This window comes from Ochotona princeps, chromosome 2 (genome assembly GCF_030435755.1).
Source record: "Ochotona princeps isolate mOchPri1 chromosome 2, mOchPri1.hap1, whole genome shotgun sequence".
Classification (NCBI taxonomy): Eukaryota; Metazoa; Chordata; class Mammalia; order Lagomorpha; family Ochotonidae; genus Ochotona; species Ochotona princeps.
Window position 1 is genome coordinate 105027020 of NC_080833.1, and position 18034 is coordinate 105045053.

General features: G+C 48.6%; 1 protein-coding gene across 1 annotated transcript; it reads right to left on the bottom strand.

Moving 5' to 3' along the window:
- Positions 1-13574: 13574 nt before the first annotated feature.
- On the bottom strand, positions 13575-14076 carry LOC105942044 (large ribosomal subunit protein uL15-like). Its single transcript, XM_058660917.1, has one exon. It carries the CDS (start codon positions 14057-14059, stop codon positions 13607-13609), a length of 453 nt encoding a protein of 150 aa, XP_058516900.1. The 5' UTR covers positions 14060-14076; the 3' UTR covers positions 13575-13606.
- Positions 14077-18034: the final 3958 nt, after the last annotated feature.

Here is an 18034-nt window from a genome sequence, read left to right on the forward strand (position 1 = left end):
GCACAGATAAGGCTCCTGACTCCTGGCTTTAGGCTGATCTAGCCCAGGTCACTGTGGACATCTTGGGAATGAACAAGCAGATGAAATAATCTCTATAATTCTTCAAAATAAGGAATATTTTTTCATTTTTTAATTATATTTTTGACAATCTTTAAGTTGTTAATTAGGGTAAAAAGGTTCAAGGGCTATAGGAAAGTGGGTAAGAATATTATTTCCATATTGTTTCCTTCATGTATCTGAGGTAAAGGGGGATACTGAGGGAGAAGCCCCACCCAGTTTCCCACCCACCCCAGGTCCTGGATGTGGGGCATGCTCTGAGATACTTGCTCAAGTGGTTTTGATAGTTCACCAGTTATGAATCGTTGCCAATCTCGCCACTCCAAGCATGATGAGGTTGTTGAAGAATCCACTGATTGACATAGTCCATCATAGAGTCTCTGTTTGCCCAGTATTTCGCTGCCAACATATAGCTGAGGTGGTTGATTGACTTGTTTTGTCTTCTGTCTTTTCTTGGTTAGGGTTCTGAGTCCGGCATTTCGATTGGGGAGATCTCCAAAGAAACTTTGTCTGAGGTGTTCCCAGACCAGATTCTTGTATGTACTAGCAAGCACAGGGCCCGGCACAGTCCATCGCCCCGATCAGCTGGTGGTTGTAGTTTCTGAGTTGGTTCTGTTTTCAGTCCCGACTTCCACTGGAACCAATGGGTGTTGCAGTCCAGCCTGGTTCTGCCCAGCACATACTCGGCCCTCACATCAACCAGTGGGAGCTGCAGCCTAGTCAGAGCGACCCACAATAACCCCCACCAGGCCCGCCCCCTACCCTGGTTTGCCAGTATGTGTAGCAGTAATCCAGTCTGTCCCACACCCCATTCGGCTCTTGTACATGTCAATGGGTATTAAAGCTTAGTTCCATCTAACCAGTTCCACTATCCAGCCCTCACGGATGTTGTTGAGTGCCTCTCTGTCTAGCCACCCCAGCCCCTGTCCTAGTTTTTGTGCCCTCTAGTGGGAGTGGTAACCTAAGAGGGAAGAGCCCACTGTTTCCCTCCCAGGTCTCTCTCAATCCCGGTTCATGCACTCTTCAGGTGGTTCTGTGGTTTGACTTGAGAGAATTAGCCCCCAGTGCCACCTTCTGCCAGCTGATGCTGTGGCTAAGCCCAAACAACCCTTCCTCATTCTAATTTTGTTTGCAGCAGTAGGATCAATCAGCCCAGCCTGGCTTTTCCCTGATCTAGTCCACATGAGGCGCACAGGTGTTGCAGCCCTGCTTAGTCTGGTCTGTCCCCATCCCAGCTCACGCTCACCAGTGGGAGTATCTGTCCATCGCTTCTCGGCCTTTTGACTAAGAGCAAGTGTAGGAGTATCTCTCCAGCAAGGGAACCCCGCCCCCCCATATTCCTCCTGCCGGTTCCGTCCCCTCCCTTCCTGGTTCTCACGCGTGCTGGTTGGGCGCTGTGGTCACATCCGGTACAGGCAACCTCACCTTGGCATTCCATATTGTGCACTGGTTTTTGTCGCGACCAAACCTGGCTCAACCCACACTCTGTTCTGGTGCTCGGATTTGCCAGTGGATGACGTGAACTGATTCAGCCTGGTCTGCCTCCGACCCATGCCAAATATATGGCAATTGGAAACTTTCCATGGCCTGTTCTGGGCTGTTTCCTATCATGTTTCTTGTGCTTACTTGCAGGGTCTGTATCAAAATCAGTAATTTAAAAAAATTATTTTAATGGCAAAGTCAGATATAAAGAGGGGGGAAGAGACAAACAGAGATCTTCAATCCAGTGCTTCACTCCCCAAGTGACCACAACAGCCTCTGCTGCACCGATCCGAAGCCAGGAGCCAGGAACTACTTCCAGGTCTCCCATGTGGGTGCAGGGTCCCAAAGCTTTGGGCTGTGCTTAACTGCTTTTCTTTTCCTTTTCTTTTTTTTAGAGATTTATTTATTTTATTGAAATGCGGATGTACAGAGAGGAGGAGAGACAGAGAGGAAGATCTTCCGTCCGATGATTCACTCCCCAAGTGGCCGCAATGGCAGGAGCTGAGCTAACCTGAAGCCAGGAGCCAGGAAATTTTTTCTGAATCTCCAACTCGGGTGCAGGGTCCCAAGGCTTTGGCCCATCCTCGACTGCCTTCCCAGGCCACAAGCAGGGAGCTGGATGGGAAGTGGAGCTGCTGGGATTAGAACCGGCGCCCATATAGGATCCTAGCACATTCAAGGTGAGGACTTTAGCTACCAGGCCACCGCACCGGGCCCAGTAATTTTTAAAATACTGGAGTTAAACATTAAATTCAGGTGTTCCAGGGTCTTTCTTTTCCACTTTCCTTCCTGCCACTATGGCAGAGGTCTAGGATCTTTTTCTCTCTTCCTCAGCCACTATGGAGGAGGTACAGGTCCTTTCTATCTCAAAACCCTCTTCCGTCACTAGAATGGGAGTTCCTTTTCTCAGCTTTTCTAATAAATCTTGCTTTAAAACTAAACTGTGTCTGCATGAAAAAAAAAAAAAAAGAATTAAGGTGTTTCAATATGGGATGTGAAAATCCTTACTGGCTTCATGAGCTAAACAGTTCTGCCCAGCACTTCCTTTAAACAAGTGTTTTATTTAAAGGGTTTATCACAAGCAGATAGATGTGCAAGGGCTGGCATTGAGGCCACCACCTGCAACACCAGCATCCTACATGAACAGTGGTTCTTTTCCTGGTGACTCCATTTTCTATCTAGCTATTTGCCTAGAGTAGCGGAGGGTGACCCAGATGATTGGGCTCCCACACCCACAGAGACCCAGAGGAAAGTTGTGTGGCTCCTCGCTTCAGCCCAGGCAGCCCTGGTTATATTGCCATTTGGGGAGTGATCCAGCAGATGGACAGTTTCTCCCTCTCTCTGTAACTCTGACTTTCAAATAAGTTAATCTTCTCTGAAAGCAAAAACAAAACGAAACCTGTGGGCCTCGCACTATTGCTCTAATTGGCCAATCCTCACCTTGCTAGAGTTGGAATGCCATATGGATGCTGATTAGAGTCCCAGCTGCTCCACTTCCCATCCAGCTCCCTGCTAATGGCCAAGGAAAGCAGCAAAGGATGGCCCATGGCATTGGGAGATTTTGAGGAAACTCCTCGTTCCTGACTTCAGATCAGCACAGCTCTGGCCATTGTGGCCAATTGGGCAGTGAATCAGCTGACAGAGGATCTTCCACTCTGTCACTCCTCCTCTCTGTATATTTGTAATAAAAATGAATCAATCTTTAAAAAAACGTATTGACTGCATACAATCTAATAGGCCTATTTCGGCTGTAACACACATTTTTTGTTTAAGTACAGTACTTGTCACAAGATTAATTCTTGTTGTAAATCACTCATCTCTGCTTCGGGGTGTTCTTTATTGCTTTCAAGGTTTTTTCAATTGCATATTACATTAAGCGTCCCATTCAATAAGCCTTTACCCTTATGTTTCTTTCTCTTTTATTTTTTTTAAAAGATTTATTCATTTTATTACAGTCAGATATACAGAGAGGAGGAGAGACAGAGAGGACGATCTTCCGTCCGATGATTCACTCCCCAAGTGTGCCGCAACGGGCCGATGCGCGCCGATCCGATGCCGGGAACCTGGAACCTCTTCCGAATCTCCCACTCGGGTGCAGGGTCCCAAAGCCCTGGGCTGTCCTCGACTGCTTTCCCAGGCCACAAGCAGGGAGCTGGATGGGAAGTGGAGCTGCTGGGATTAGAACTGGCGCCCATATGGGATCCCGGGGCTTTCAAGGCGAGGACTTTAGCCGTTAGGCCACACCGCCAGGCCCTCAAAATTAATTTTTACTAAACACAAACTAACTAATATTGCTTAAAGTACTAAGAGTACAGAATTCAAAGATCATAAATGAAAGGGTTTAATAAAAGCATATAACATAGATTCTTTGCTAAATCTTATAATCAAATCAAGCATAAATTATCGTCACCTTCACCTAGTGCTGATTCAATAGTTTTTTGTTCTTAGTGTTGATTTAGTTGTTTTTTGTTCTTTTGTTAAAGGGCAGTGAAAGGGATCAAGGCAACTCAGCCAATCAACAGAGGGCCTTTACAAGAAAATTCCTCTTATCTTTATAAACTGTTTTCTTTCCCTAAATATGAGTACCAATATAAGATAGAAATTTTTTTTAAGATTTATTTATTTTTATTACAAAGTCAGATACACAGAGAGGAGGAGAGACAGAGAGGAAGATCTTCCGTCCAATGATTCACTCCCCAATGAGCCGCAACGGCTGGTGCTGCGCTGATCTAAAGCTGGGAACAAGGAACCTCTTCCGAGTCTTCCACGCGAGTGCAGGGTCCCAAGGCTTTGGGCCGTCCTTGACTGCTTTCTCAGGCCACAAGCAGGGAGCTGAATGGGAAGTGGAGCTGCTGGGATTAGAACCGGCGCTGATATGGGATCCTGGCGCATTATGGGCGAGGACTTCAGCTGCTAGGCCACGGGGCTGGGCCCAAGATGGAAGTTTTTATAAACTCTTTTCTTTCCCTAAATATAAGTGCCAGTATAAGGTTTAGATTTTAAGCCATTTTCGGGAGGTTCACATTTGTTTCCCTTTAGAAGATGCTCCATAATACTTTTTGCTTTCTGTGGTGAGAAACTAAAACGGTCATATCATGTGTTGTAACAGTTGAAGGCGCATGGTAAACAAACTCTTTGTACCTCCATGATTGTCATCTGTTCCGAGATATTATCAAGCCATTTCTTAAGGAAAACATTACTTATGTTAGGGCAAACTTCAGGACAAAAGTGAGCACATAACAGGATGTTTGGAGACATTGTGGGCTCAATTGTACTATTGTATACTTTTAGCTGTGCCTTACGTTGCTAAAGATGTTTTTATCATAACATGATTGATCAATGTGTGGTGTAACACTAGTTATAGGAATCATTTCACATTAGCAGAAAAACAGCAACAACACCCTCAGGAAAATTTTATGAAACATCAGAGAGGTGACTAGTGCCCATACAATGGAGTGAGGCAACAATAAGGTGACCAGAGACATTCTGCCAGGCCTTGCCATGCAACCAGAAACTCCTCGTAGCCTTGCTAACCGAAGAGCGGTACTCATCACACACCCATGCCATCCGACCCAACTGCATGGCTCCCCACAGAACCCATGCTGGGCCAGGCTGCCTACTTGGGATCATAGCTCCCCATCCACTGCTGTTAGGCGGGGGAGGGTCCTAGGCTTGTGGGTGGCAAGTTCTGGGGTATGGGGGTATGGAATTAGTGCCTAGGGACATCCATGGATAAGGCCATTGTTCATGTAGGTGAGGAATGAATCCTGAGGGACACTCAACAACAGGGCCACTGTGCTTGCAGGTAAGCGAGGGGACTGAGACCTTGTGATTTGGAGGAGAGAGACCTGAAGATCTTTATGGGTCAGACTATGCACCAGCCCACATGGGGTCCTGGGTTGGGCTTGTGAGCATGGAACATGGCTGACCACCACACACAAGTGCACATGCAAGCTATGGCTGGGGGCCTGTCTGGCAGGGCTAGATCCCAGTACATGACAGTGAGTGTTGAATCAGGTGATGGGTCACATTAGACTGCACCATGATACCAAACAGCACGCAAGAGAACCACGTCCGAGGGTGGATTCTGTCAGGGATATGTGGGCCCAACTCTATGGAATTACAAGTCCCCCTGGTTAGCTTGAGAATTGGGATGGTGGTGTGCTAAGCTAGGCATGACCATAGACCTCACTGATGCTCACTGGTGCTGGGACTTGGCACAAGTGGGGTAGGTCCAGGCTGCAGCACCTGCATGAGCACCCTAAAACAGGCTGTGAGACAGGCCAGGACGCACTGGTTCATACAAAAGCTAGGATGGATGGGGCAGGCCATGCCAGGTAAGGGCCAAGCACCTGCTGGCATGCATGAGATCAGGGTCTGGGAGTGGCCCGAGCCAGGCAACCTGGGAAACTCCTCTAGTGAGCACATGATCCAGGGCTGGGTGTTGGGCAGGCTGCGCAGGGTAACTCCATCTGTTGACAAGTATTTGAGTTGGTTTTGGAAGGGAGCAGACTGGGCAGGACCAAGCAAACCAAACCCACTGGAGAGTGCAGAAAACAGGATGAAGTGCAGGTCATGCCGGGCTATGCTGCCATACCTACTGGTTTGCATGAGCCAGGGATGAGAGTAGACTGGGCAGGGCCAGGTTCCAGTACTCACCAGAGAGAGTTAGGACTAGGGGCCAGCTAGGCCAGGCCAGGCTGCAGCATCTGATGGCAAAGATCAAGACAGGGGAGGAACTATGCCAAACTAGGTCAGAACAACCACTAAAATCAGTGAACCATGTATGATATCTGTGGCTGGGTCAGGCCTGGGTGGGGAGCTATAGGGATGCCCTAGCTGGGTTGTGGATCCCACTGATGAGTGCAGGGTCTGGAATTGGAGCCGCGGTCTGGTTTGGACATGGCTGCAGTCTCTCTCGGCATGGATGTGGACTGGGTCTGGGGGGTGCCAGACTAGGCTAAACCCTAGCACCCACTGGTGATTGTGACAACCAGGGTGGGTGTAGGATGGGCTAGGCTAGGTCTCTGCCCCTGCTGAGCCATGTGTGAGCTATATCTGGGTGTGAAATAAGGTTTGGATGGGCTGTAACACCCAATAATAAGAACTGGAATGGGTGAAGGCCAATCAGGAAAGGCCACTATTCCTGGTAGGGCAGGAAGTGGACTAAGTAGGGCTGGCCCATGGACCCACCAGTGTGTGCGAGATCTGGCGTTGGGAGAAGTTTGGATGGAGGAGCTTAGGGAACTCCTCTGTTGGGTCACAGTCCCTGTAGGTGAGTGTAAGAACTAAGAAAGGAAGCAGCCCAGACCAGGCCAGGTTACAATACCCATGGGCTTACCTTTGGCTCAGGTCTGGGTGGAGCCAGGTTAGGCCTGTTCATAAAACCTGCTGGAAAATCCGAGAGCCAGAATGGTGTCTGAGTCATGTCGGGTCGGGCCACAATACCAGCCAGCTCAGATTAGGGTTGGGACTGGGGTCTGGCTGGGCTGGGAAATGCTGAGGTGAGAAGGACCATGTCAGACTGGGCCGCAGCACCCAATCAGCACATGTGAGACCCGGGTGAGAGAAGGCAAACCCAGTGGGGGCTGCAGGGAACCCCCTTGCTGGACCACTATTCCCACTGGTAAGTGTGAGAGCTGGGATTGGGGGCAGACTAGGCCAGCCAGGGATACAACACCCGTTGGCATACATATAAGCTTGATCAGAGACAAGCCAGGCTGGGCAGACTGTACCTACTGGTGCAGGCATAAGTAAGAGTGGGTGTGGGTTGGTTGGGCTTTGCCACAGCATCAGCTAGCAGATGCTGGCACAGGAGGAAAACTCTGTCAAGCTAAGCTGCAGAACCACCTGGAGAGTGCAAGATCCAGGAGTGGGAGTGAGCCCATTAGGGAAACAATGGGCACCTTCCTCTTGGGTTGCCACTCTGGTGACCATGAGAACCAGGATTGGAACATGAATGGTTAGACAGACAGTGGCACCCATCAGCACATGTGTGAGCTGGATAGTGGCGCTGGTTTGGTTCAACTAGTCTTTGATGCCCATTGACATATATATGAGCTGAATGGGTTGTGGGACAGACTGGACCAGTCTGCTGTACATGAAAACCAGGGCAGGGGGTGGGCCTGGTGAGGGCTATTGGGAGTCGCCCCAACTAGGCTACAACTCCCACTGGATTGCAAGGTGGCTGAGTGTGCGGTGGGCAGGATCAGGCTGGACTGAAACACCCAATAGTTTGCGTAGAAGAGAGGGTTGGAGACAGTACTGACCCAGCAATTGCAACTAATAGTGTGCACATAGGCTGATTTGGGCAAACGAACTGTACTGGACCTTGTATTGGCAAGCACACACAAGAATCAGGTCTGGGATCACCTCAGACTAAATTCCTTTGGGAATCCCCCCCCAAGTGAACCACTGGACTCAGAATTCCAACCATGGAGAAAATTGTAGTTCCATGGTCTGACCATGGACTGCATGTGTCAGACAGAGCTGGGCCTCCTCAGTGGCTTAGATGGAGCAGTGGACAGCATATCCAGATGCACAGGGAGCATATGGCAGTACACTGGGGCCTGTAGAGGACACCTGGTACCATAACAGAGGATGGAGGACAAAACAAATTGATTAACTACCCCAGCCAAGTGTTGGCAGTGAATACCTGGGCAAATGGAGTCTCTAAGGTGGACTATGTCAGCCAGTGGAGTCTGGAGAGATTACATCATGATTACAGTGGCAAGACTGGCAGCAATACAGAAGTGTTGAACTATCAAAACCACTAGAGCAGCATCTTCGGGGCATGTCCCACATTGGAGACCCTGGGATGGTTGGGAGGCTGGATGTGGTTTCTCTCCTTATCTCTTCCCTCCCCCCAGATAAAGGAAGGAAAAAAGGAGATTGTAAAAAAAGGTGACAGGCCCAGCGTAATAGCATAGCAGCTAAAGTCCTCGCCTTGAACGCACCAGGATTCCATATGGGCACCAGTTCTAATCCTGGCGACCCTGCTTCCCATCCAGCTCCCTGCTTGTGGCCTGGGAAAGCAGTCGAGGACGGGACTTGGGACCCTGCATCCGTGTGGGAGACCTGGAGATGTGCCTGGATCCTGGCTCCAGAATGACTCAGCTCCAGCCATTGCAATTACTTGGGGACTGAACCATCGGATGGAAGATCTTCCTCTTTGTCTCTTCTCTCTATATATATCTTGGTTTGCAATAAAAATAAATAAATCTTAAAAAAAAAAAAAAAAAGAAGAGGCAACTGGGGGGCCCGGCACAGTAGCCTAGTGGCTAAAGTCCTTGCCTTGCATACCTGGGATCCCATATGGGCACTGGATCATATCCCAGATTCTCTGCTTCTCTTCCAGCTCCCTGCGTGTGGTCTGGGAAAGCAGTAGAAGCTGGGCAATAGTCTTGGGACCCTGCACCCATGTTGGAGACTTAGAAGAAGCTCCTGGCTCCTGGCTTTGCATCAGCTCAGCTCTGGCTGTTGCTGCTACTTGGGGAGTGAACTAGAAGATGAAAGAACTTTCTCTCTGTCTCTTCTTCATTATGTAAATTTAACTTTGCAATAAAAATAATGAAATAAATAATTTTTAAAAAGGCTACTTGGGAAACACATCAATTCCAGCTTGGCTTGCAATCCAGCCTCCTGCTAATACATAGCCTAGGAAGCAGCAGGTGACGCCTCAAGTCATCATTTCTCTGTCACCCACAGAGAGGAGGACGTTCCTGCTTCCTGGCTTCAGCTTTGCCCTTCCCCACTGTTGCAGATGATAGGGGAGTGAGCCAGAGGACAGACGTTCTCAGCTGGCTTCTCTCCCCTCCAGCTTTGTCTCTCTCCCTCTCCCTTTCAAATAAATACACTTTTTAAAAAAAGATTTATTTTTATTACAAAGTCAGATATACAGAGAGGAGGAGAGACAGAGAGGAAGATCTTCCATCCTATGATTCACTCCCCAAGTGAGCCACAATGGGCCGGTGCGCGCCAATCTGATGCCGGGAACCAGGAACCTCTTCTGGGTCTCCCACACGGGTGCAGTGTCCCAAAGCATTGGGCCGTCCTCGACTGCTTTCCCAGGCCACAAGCAGGGAGCTGGATGGGAAGTGGAGCTGCCAGGACTAGAACCGGCGCCCATATGGGATCCCGGGGCTTTCAAGGTGAGGACTTTAGCCGCTAGGCCATGCCGCCAGGCCCCAAATAGATACACTTTTAAACAAGACACAACAAAAGAGTAAGTATGAAGGCAAAGTTAAGAAGCATTCAATGCGGAGAGAAGAATTACTAAGAACAGGGTGGGAAGGAGATGCCTAGTGGCTCAGCAAGCTAATCCTCTGTTTTGCAGCGCTGGCATTCCATGCGGACCTGATTCATGTCCTAGGCCCAGACACACACACCCTTGTTTTAAGATCTGTTTATCCAGTGGCCCTGCCAGCAATGGAACAATGTCTTCACACCCTCATGTCCCCTACATCCACTGCACGGACCCCAACAGAACTCGAACCAGTACTCTCATCTGGGGGATCAGCAAAGTTGGGGGTCCCCACATACAGCTCATTAGTCTGCACGCTAAGGGTACCCACAGTGCACACTACATGTGCACTTGGAAATGGGGTGCTTTGCCTGGGCCACAGGGCTTGAGATACCAAAAGTCGTCTGGGAAGGGCCCACACTGTGCTGTCCTGGCAGCTCCGCTTCCCATCCAGCCTCCTGCTAATGCACCTGGGAAAGCAGCACCTGTGCCCACGTGGGAGACCCAGAAGAAGCTCCTGGCTCCTGGCCATTGCAGACAAAATGGGGGCAAACTGGCACATGTGACTCTTTCAAATAAATCTTTAAAGCAAAATTTTTAAAAATTTAATTTGTTGAATTACGCATGGAATTAAGAGAAAGAAAGGGAGAAAGAAAAAAAGCAAAAATAGGTCCCCAAAAGGCAGACATTTGCAATAGTGGTTTAGACACAGTGGTACCCTCAAGAGCCTGGATTGTACCCTTGGCCTCCGCTTAGGACTGCAGCTTCTCTATTTTATTTTTATTCATTTATTTACTTATTTAAGATTTAGTTATTTTTATTGGAAAGACAGATTTACAGAGAGACAGATTTTCCATCTGCCGATTCATCCCTCAAATGGCCACAATGGTCAGAACTGAGCCAATTCGAAGCCAGAAGCTTCTTTTGGGTCTAAAAGTGGATGTAGGGGCCCAACAACCTGGGACATATTCCACTGCTTTCTTAGAGCACAAACAGGGAGCTGGAAGGGAGGTGGAACATCCAGGACAAGAACAGGTACCCATATGGGATCCTGGTACATGCAAGGCGAGGATTTAGCCATTGAGCCATCCCACCAGGCCCTCCAGTTTCTCACTGATACCTTGGCAGCCAGCAGATACTAGTTCAGGCACTACCCAGTCCCTGCGACCCACAGGAGAGACCCAGAGTGAGTTCTAAGCTCTTGGCTTCATTCTAGTTCAGACAAGGTTCTTGCAGACATTTGAGGAGTGCAGCAGTGAATGTGTCTGCCTCTGTTCTGTTTCTCTACCTTCCAGATAACACGAGCAACAACAAAATTAGCAAAAAAAAAAAAAAAAATTCCAAAGATAAAGATAACTTGCAAAAATGATTCAAAGATATGATCGGTGAAAGGAGAACCACAACAGAAATTATCCTAAAGGCCAAGCAACCAAAGTGAAGGAAAAAGCAGGGCTCAGGGTTGCGCAGTGCGTTCAACCACTGCTTGTGAAGCTGACATTCCCTATCGGGTGGTTAGTTCAATAATGGCTGCTTCCTTCCTTTCTTTTTTTTTTTTTTTTTTAAGATTTATTTATTTTTATTGGAAAGGCAGATGTACAGAGAGGAGGAGAAACGGAGAGGAAGGTTTTCCATCCGATGAGTCACTCCCCAAAGTGACTACAACGGCTGGTGCTGTGCCGATCCTAAACCAGGAGCCAGGAGCTTCTTCTGGGTTTCCCATGTAGGGGCAGGATCCCAAGGCTTTGGGCTGTCCTTGACTGCTTTCCCAGACCACCAGCAGGGAGCTGGATGGGAAGCGGGACTGCTGGGATTAGAACCGGTGTGTTCAAGGCAAGGACTTTAGCCACTACTCTACTGCGCCAGGCCCACCTACTTCCCTTCTAATCCAGCTCTCTGATAATTGACCTGGCAAAGCAAGATAACATGGCTCAGGTACTTGGACTCCTGCCACCCATGTGGGAAACCTGGAAGAAATGCCTGGCTCCTAGCTTCAGCCTGACTGTTGCTGCCATTTGCGTAGTGAACCAGTGGATGAAAGATCTGTTTCTGTCTCTGCAGCCACTCTGGCTTTCAAGCTAATAAAACTAAGTCTGGGGTTGTTGCCATAGTGAAGTGAGCTAAGCCTTCAGTCTGAGAAGGCAAATCCCATGTGGGTACCGGTCAGAGTACCAGTAGCTGTCCACTTCTCTGTTAATGTGCCTGGGAAGGCAGCAGGAGATGGCTCAAATGCTTGAGCCCCTGCACCCACTGGGAGACTCAGGAAACTCCTGGTCTATGGCTCTGGCCCAGCTCTGACTGCAGTGGCCGTTTGTGAAGTGAATCAGTGAATAAAAGATATCTTTGTATCTTTTTTTCTCTAACTCTGCCTTTCAAACAAAAATAAATAAATCTTTTTAAAATCTTTTTTAAAAATTGCAGTAGCAAGGTGAAAACCATTAGCCATTAGGCTATTGCACTGGGTCCAATAGTTGATTCTTTTTAATAAAGATTTTATATATTTGTTTAAAAGGCAATTAAAGGGGGTCTGGCGGCGTGGCCTAGCAGCTAAAAGTCCTCGCCTTGAACGCTCGGGGATCCCATATGGGTGCCGGTTCTAATCCCGGCAGCTCCACTTCCTATCCAGCTCCCTGCTTGTGGCCTGGGAAAGCAGTCGAGGGCGGCCCAATGCGTTGGGACCCTGCACCCGTGTGGGAGACCAGGAAGAGATTCCTGGTTCCCGGCTTCGGATTGGCCCAGCACCGGCCGTTGCAGCTCACTTGGGGAGTGAATCATCAGACAGAAGTTCTTTCTGTCTCTCCTCCTGTCTGTATATCTGACTTTGTAATAAAAAAAAAAAGGCAATTAAAGGGGCCAGGCATAATGGCTCAATTACTAAATTCTTGCCATGTAAGCGGCAGGATCCCATTTGGGCACCAATTCGTGTCCTGGCTGCTCCACTTCCCTTCCAGTGCCCTCCTTGTGGCCTGGCAAAGCAGCAGAGGATGGCCCAAAGCTTTGGAACCCTGCAACCACATGGGATACCTCAAAGAAGCTCCTAGCTCCTGTCTTTGGATTGGCTCAATTCTGGCCCTTGCAGTCACTTGATTAGAGAAGCAGTGGATGGAAGATCTTTCTCTGTGTCGCTCCTTCTCTCTGTAAGATCTGCCTTTCCAATAAAAATAAATAAATCTTTTTTTTTTTTTAATCTTAGAAAGCCCAGGTTTATTGGCAACTGTAACGCTACACAAACCCAGATGAGTTGGACAAGATCATGCACCTGGGTCCTTGAAGTTTTGCTTATTCTTAGCCACAACTTTGACAAATTTACCCCATAACCAAGCTCCCCAGGCCACGTACAACACCTAGCAGTATCAAGTATTACATTAGTTTTTTGCCCAGTATTCTAAACTACAAGTCTTAAGAGACTCTAAAAAAAAAAAGGCACAAACCGGCATTGCAATCCCATGCACTGGCTAAACATTAGCATGGTCTTTAAAATAGGAAATACCAAGCCCAAGAAGACCAGATCGTTATAACTCCAGGATTTTCTGATACAGTGCTTCCCGCTAAGGCTCACTCTGCAAGGTGACAGTGAGTAGCATTTGGGACACTCAAGATGTAGCTCTGGCTTAACTTAAGCCTGGGACAGATGTGACTGCTACAGTCACTGGGAATAACCCAGCAATAAATACCTCTCCTCTTTGAAGGAGAGTCTCTTTTCCTGCACTAAGGGAGCACCCCGGCCCCCACACATGGAGCCACTCGAAGAGGTGAGGTGGGTTTTTGGCAGAAAAGTCAAAGAAAGCGCATCAGACCAGCAGAGAAGCACTTTAATGAACGGTGGCCTCAAGCCACCAGGACACAGGCTCCCCCAACGCCCTTAATCTTCTCCTCAGCTCTTCTACTGAAGAATTTGGCTTTGACAATGACTGGGAGCTTTGGGAGTTTTCCTTTTCCCAGAACTTTGTAGTAGCCCGACCGCACGACGTCGATGATGGGAGCTGCTCCCGTCTTGTTCTTGGCAGCATTCACCCGGATATGCTCACTGACCAGCGTCCACAGCTTATCCAGGTTGACAGTTGGGCAGAAGCTCTGGTTCCGCTTTAAGTGGTAATGTCTCATACCAACTTTCCCAAAGTAACCTGGGTGATATTTGTCGAAGTCGATCCTGTGGTGATGCATTCCACCAGCGTTCCCACGGCCTCCCGGGTGCTTCCGGTGCTTGCCGATGCGGCCATGGCCATGGCCATGGCTCACGTGGCCGCGCAGTTTCCGCATCTTCTTCAGTCTGGATGGCATGTCGGCTGCCGAGCGGAAAGAGCAAAAATAAATCAATCTTTATAAAAGTGGCAATTAGAGAGAGAGATGTGTGTGCACATATATTAGTGCTTGCGTGTGCAAGCACACACACACACACCGTAAACCTGCTGTTTCAGTCCCCACACGGCTGCAGCAACAGGGACGAGGCAAGGCTGAGCTCCATCTGCGTCTCCTGTTGGGAGAGCAGGGGCCCAAGCACTTGAGCCATCACCTCCACTGCTTACGCAGGCACATTAGCTGGGACGTGGGACTGGAGGCAGAGCAGCCGGACAGAAATCAGTGCTCTAATAGAGGCTACTCCTGTTAGCAGACAGCAACTTCTTCCACTGCACCACACCACACTGCCAGGTTCCACAGATAGTTCTTTTCTGTAGCAGAAGGATAGACATCAAGGATCAGATGGAGTTAGGGTGGTAGACTGGGTCATCAAAATGTGCAGAAATTTGCTTCAACTCCTTATTTTTTTTCAACGAAATAGGTAGACATTGTAGTTAGTGCTGAGGAAACTTATCAATAGTACAAGTTATCTGTTAAGAGCCAATTCCATTGCCCTGTTTCATTTCAACCTTTCACTTTTCCAGGATTAGGTTGCTAATTGGATAAGTTTCATAGTCTCTCCATAGTGCTCTAAGTGAGTTAATGCAGGTAGTGGTTGCTTAGCATAGCTCCTGCTTAGCAAGGAAGGATAAAACTGACAACTCATTATGCTTAACGCTTCCTTAAAACGTTTCCTTTGCTTCTGTTAATTATGCTGTCATTTATCAGATCCTATCAGGGTTTTTCTTTTCTCAGACAACTGCTAGTTTCCTCACTCTTGTATGCTTGCAAAGTTCTATTTTTAACTCCATTATCTTTCTGCTTTTACTCTCAAAGATTCAATTAGCGAGTCTTTATGTAGACTTCTCCCTACATGCAGAGAATCTTCTATTTGCTGGTTCACTCCCCAAAAGGGCAAATTTCCTCCTGTATTATTTTCTAGTAGCTTTATTGTTGTTGTTGTTGTTATTTTCACTGGAAAGGCAGATTTACAGAGAGAAGGAGAGACAGAGAAAAATTTTCCATCCGCTGGTTCATTGCCTAGGTGGCTGCAACAGCTGGAGCTGAGCCAAATTGCAGCCAGGAGGCAGGAACTTCTTCCAGTTCACCGGCTTGGGTGCAGAATCCCAATACTTTGGGCCATCTTCTACTTCTTTCCCAGGCCACAGGCAGGAAGCTGGATGGGAAATGGAGCAGCTGGAATGCATATCAGCACTCATAAGGCATTCTGGTGGATACAAGATGAGGATTTATCCACTAGGCTATTGTGCCGTCCCCCCACACCTTTTCTTTTTTTAAGATTTTATTTTTATTACAAAGTCAGATATACAGAGAGGAGGAGAGACAGAGAGGAAGATCTTCCATCCGATGATTCACTCCCCAAGTGAGTCGCAATGGCCGGTGCTGCGCTGATCCGAAGCCAGCAACCAGGAACCTCTTCCAGGTCTCCCACGCGGGTGCAGTGTCCCAATGCATTGGGCCGTCCTTGACTGCTTTCCCAGGCCACAAGCAGGGAGCTGGATGGGAAGTGGAGCTGCCAGGATTAGAACCGGCGCCCATATGGGATCCCGGGGCGTTCAAGGAGAGGACTTTAGCTGCTAGGCCACGCCGCCAGGCACCACACCTTTTTTAAAAAATTTATTTATTTTTATTGGAAAGCTATACAGACAGAAGGAAAGACAAAGATCCTTTTCTTTCTTAAAAGATTTGTTCTTTTATTAGAAAGGCGAATATATAGAGAGGAGAGCCAGAGAAGAAGATTCTCCATCCAATGGTTTACTCCCCAAGCGAGCACAACGGCAGGAGCTGAGCCAATGTGAAGCCAGGAGCCAGGAGCTCCTCCGGGTCTGCCACACGGGTGCAGGGTTCCAAAGTTTTGGGCCGTCTTCAACTGCTGTCCCAGGCCACAAGCAGGGAGCTGGATGGGAAGCAGGGCCGCTGGGATTAGAACCGGCACCCATATGGGATCCTGGTGCGTGCAAGGCGAGGACTTCAACCACTACGCTATCATGCCAGGCCCATAGATAGAGAGCTCTTCCATCGGCTGGTTCACTCACCACAAGGCCACAGTGGCTGGAACTGAGTAAATCTGAAGCCAGGACTTCTTCTGGGTCTCCTGGGCAAGTGCAGGGTTCCAAGGCTTTGGACCATGCTCCACTGCTCTCTCAATCTACAAGCAAGGAGTTGGATAGGAAGTGGAACATGCAGGATACATGGCAGCCGTATAGGGTCCTGGAGCTTGCAAGGCAAGGACTATAGCATATGGAATGCTGGTGGTTACAAGGCGAGGACTATAGCTATCAGCCGTGCTACACTTTTATGTCAACAGTTTGATGTTTTCATTAATGGGTGAAAGGGAGAGGTGATCTAACTGTGGTATCCAAAAGGTGATCCCTGGGGAGAGGTTTTTCATGTCCCTTGGGGTGTGCCCACGAAGGGTGTGGCCGAGAAAGGCTTGGCTCCTTAAGCAGAGCATGCTTCTTGTATCTCTCTGCTTCCTGGCTTGCCTTGTGATACCCCTCTCCAACCTCCAGCCTCACCAACGCATGCGAGCAGTGGAGGACGGCCCAAAACCCTTGGGACCCTGCACCCGCATGGGAGATCCAGAAGAAGCCTCTGGCTTTCGATTGGCTCAGCTCTGGCCTTTGTGGTCGCTTGGGAAGTGAGTCATTGGATGGAAGATCTCTGTCTCTCCTCTCTGTATATCTGACTTTTCAATAAAAATAAAATTAATCTTAATAAAAGATTTAAAAAATCAGCTACGATCGCTTTTCGACCTTTTGGCTGAGATCAAGGGCAGTATCTGTTCTTATCAGTTCAAAAAAAAAATCACCTACATGGACACGTATAGATGTTCATGAAAAAATGGAACTGGAAGCTGTATTTGGGCCTGGCGTGCCCAGTGGCTGAATTTCTCGCCTTGAACGTTATTGCGCCATGCCCCCAAAGTGGGATCTTAATCGCACCAATAAATTTTGTGATCCCATCTTTCCAGGACTTTCTTAAACACCCGCTTTATATTCCATGAAATATGCTTTGTAGTCTTGTGCCACCAACTCCAAAGGGGAAGGATTTGTATCCATTTTGCTGTTTACTCTTCAGAATCTAACACAGTATCCGGTACGACCTTCAAAATTTATTTGCTGGATTCAGGAATGTTATGCATGAACTGGACCAAACAGTCTCCCTTTCTCAAGGGCTGTGAAAAAACTAAAATGTAATTTTTATGTTTAATAGCAACACCTAAGTCTCCTAATCGGTCCACAGGTGTTATCTAGGATCCTAGGAGGGCACAGTTAATCATAATAGATACCTAAGGGGCCTGTACCTGATGTCTTATCCAATTAGTGGATTTGTGCCAGGACATCTTGTCATTTATTCTTTCCTTTCCTGGAAAAATTTACGAGGAAATTTTTTTTAATGCTTCACTTCCTCCCTTATTTCCTCTTCCTATCATTCAAACGGTCAAGTGATAGAATGGTTCCGTCCGAAGGGAGCGTGCATGTTTAGGGATCCGGAGTCTGCGCAAAGGCTCAAGGGTGCTGGCGCATGCGCCCCTCCTGCAACATGGCTGCTGGCCATGTCGCGCGGTCGAGTTCCGAGGAGTTACCGGCGGCGGCGCCTGTAGTCGTCGCAGACTCACACCGTCCTCCGAGCGCCCAGTGCCGTGAGAGCTGAGGCCAAGGGGGGGGGGCTCCGCTGGGAAGCACAGCGCGGGGGCAGCGGCGCCATCTGCCCGCTAAGGCTTCCGCAGTTGGACCGGCACCGCCACACTCGCCCCGCCCCGTGTTTGCTCACAGTCCGCTACGAGCTGACCTACTGCGCAGGCGCACGGCCAGCCGACCCGCCTCCCCGGCTTCCGGACCTTGCAGCGCCCTGCGCGCGCTTCTCGGCCTCCTCCTCTGATTGGTCGGATTC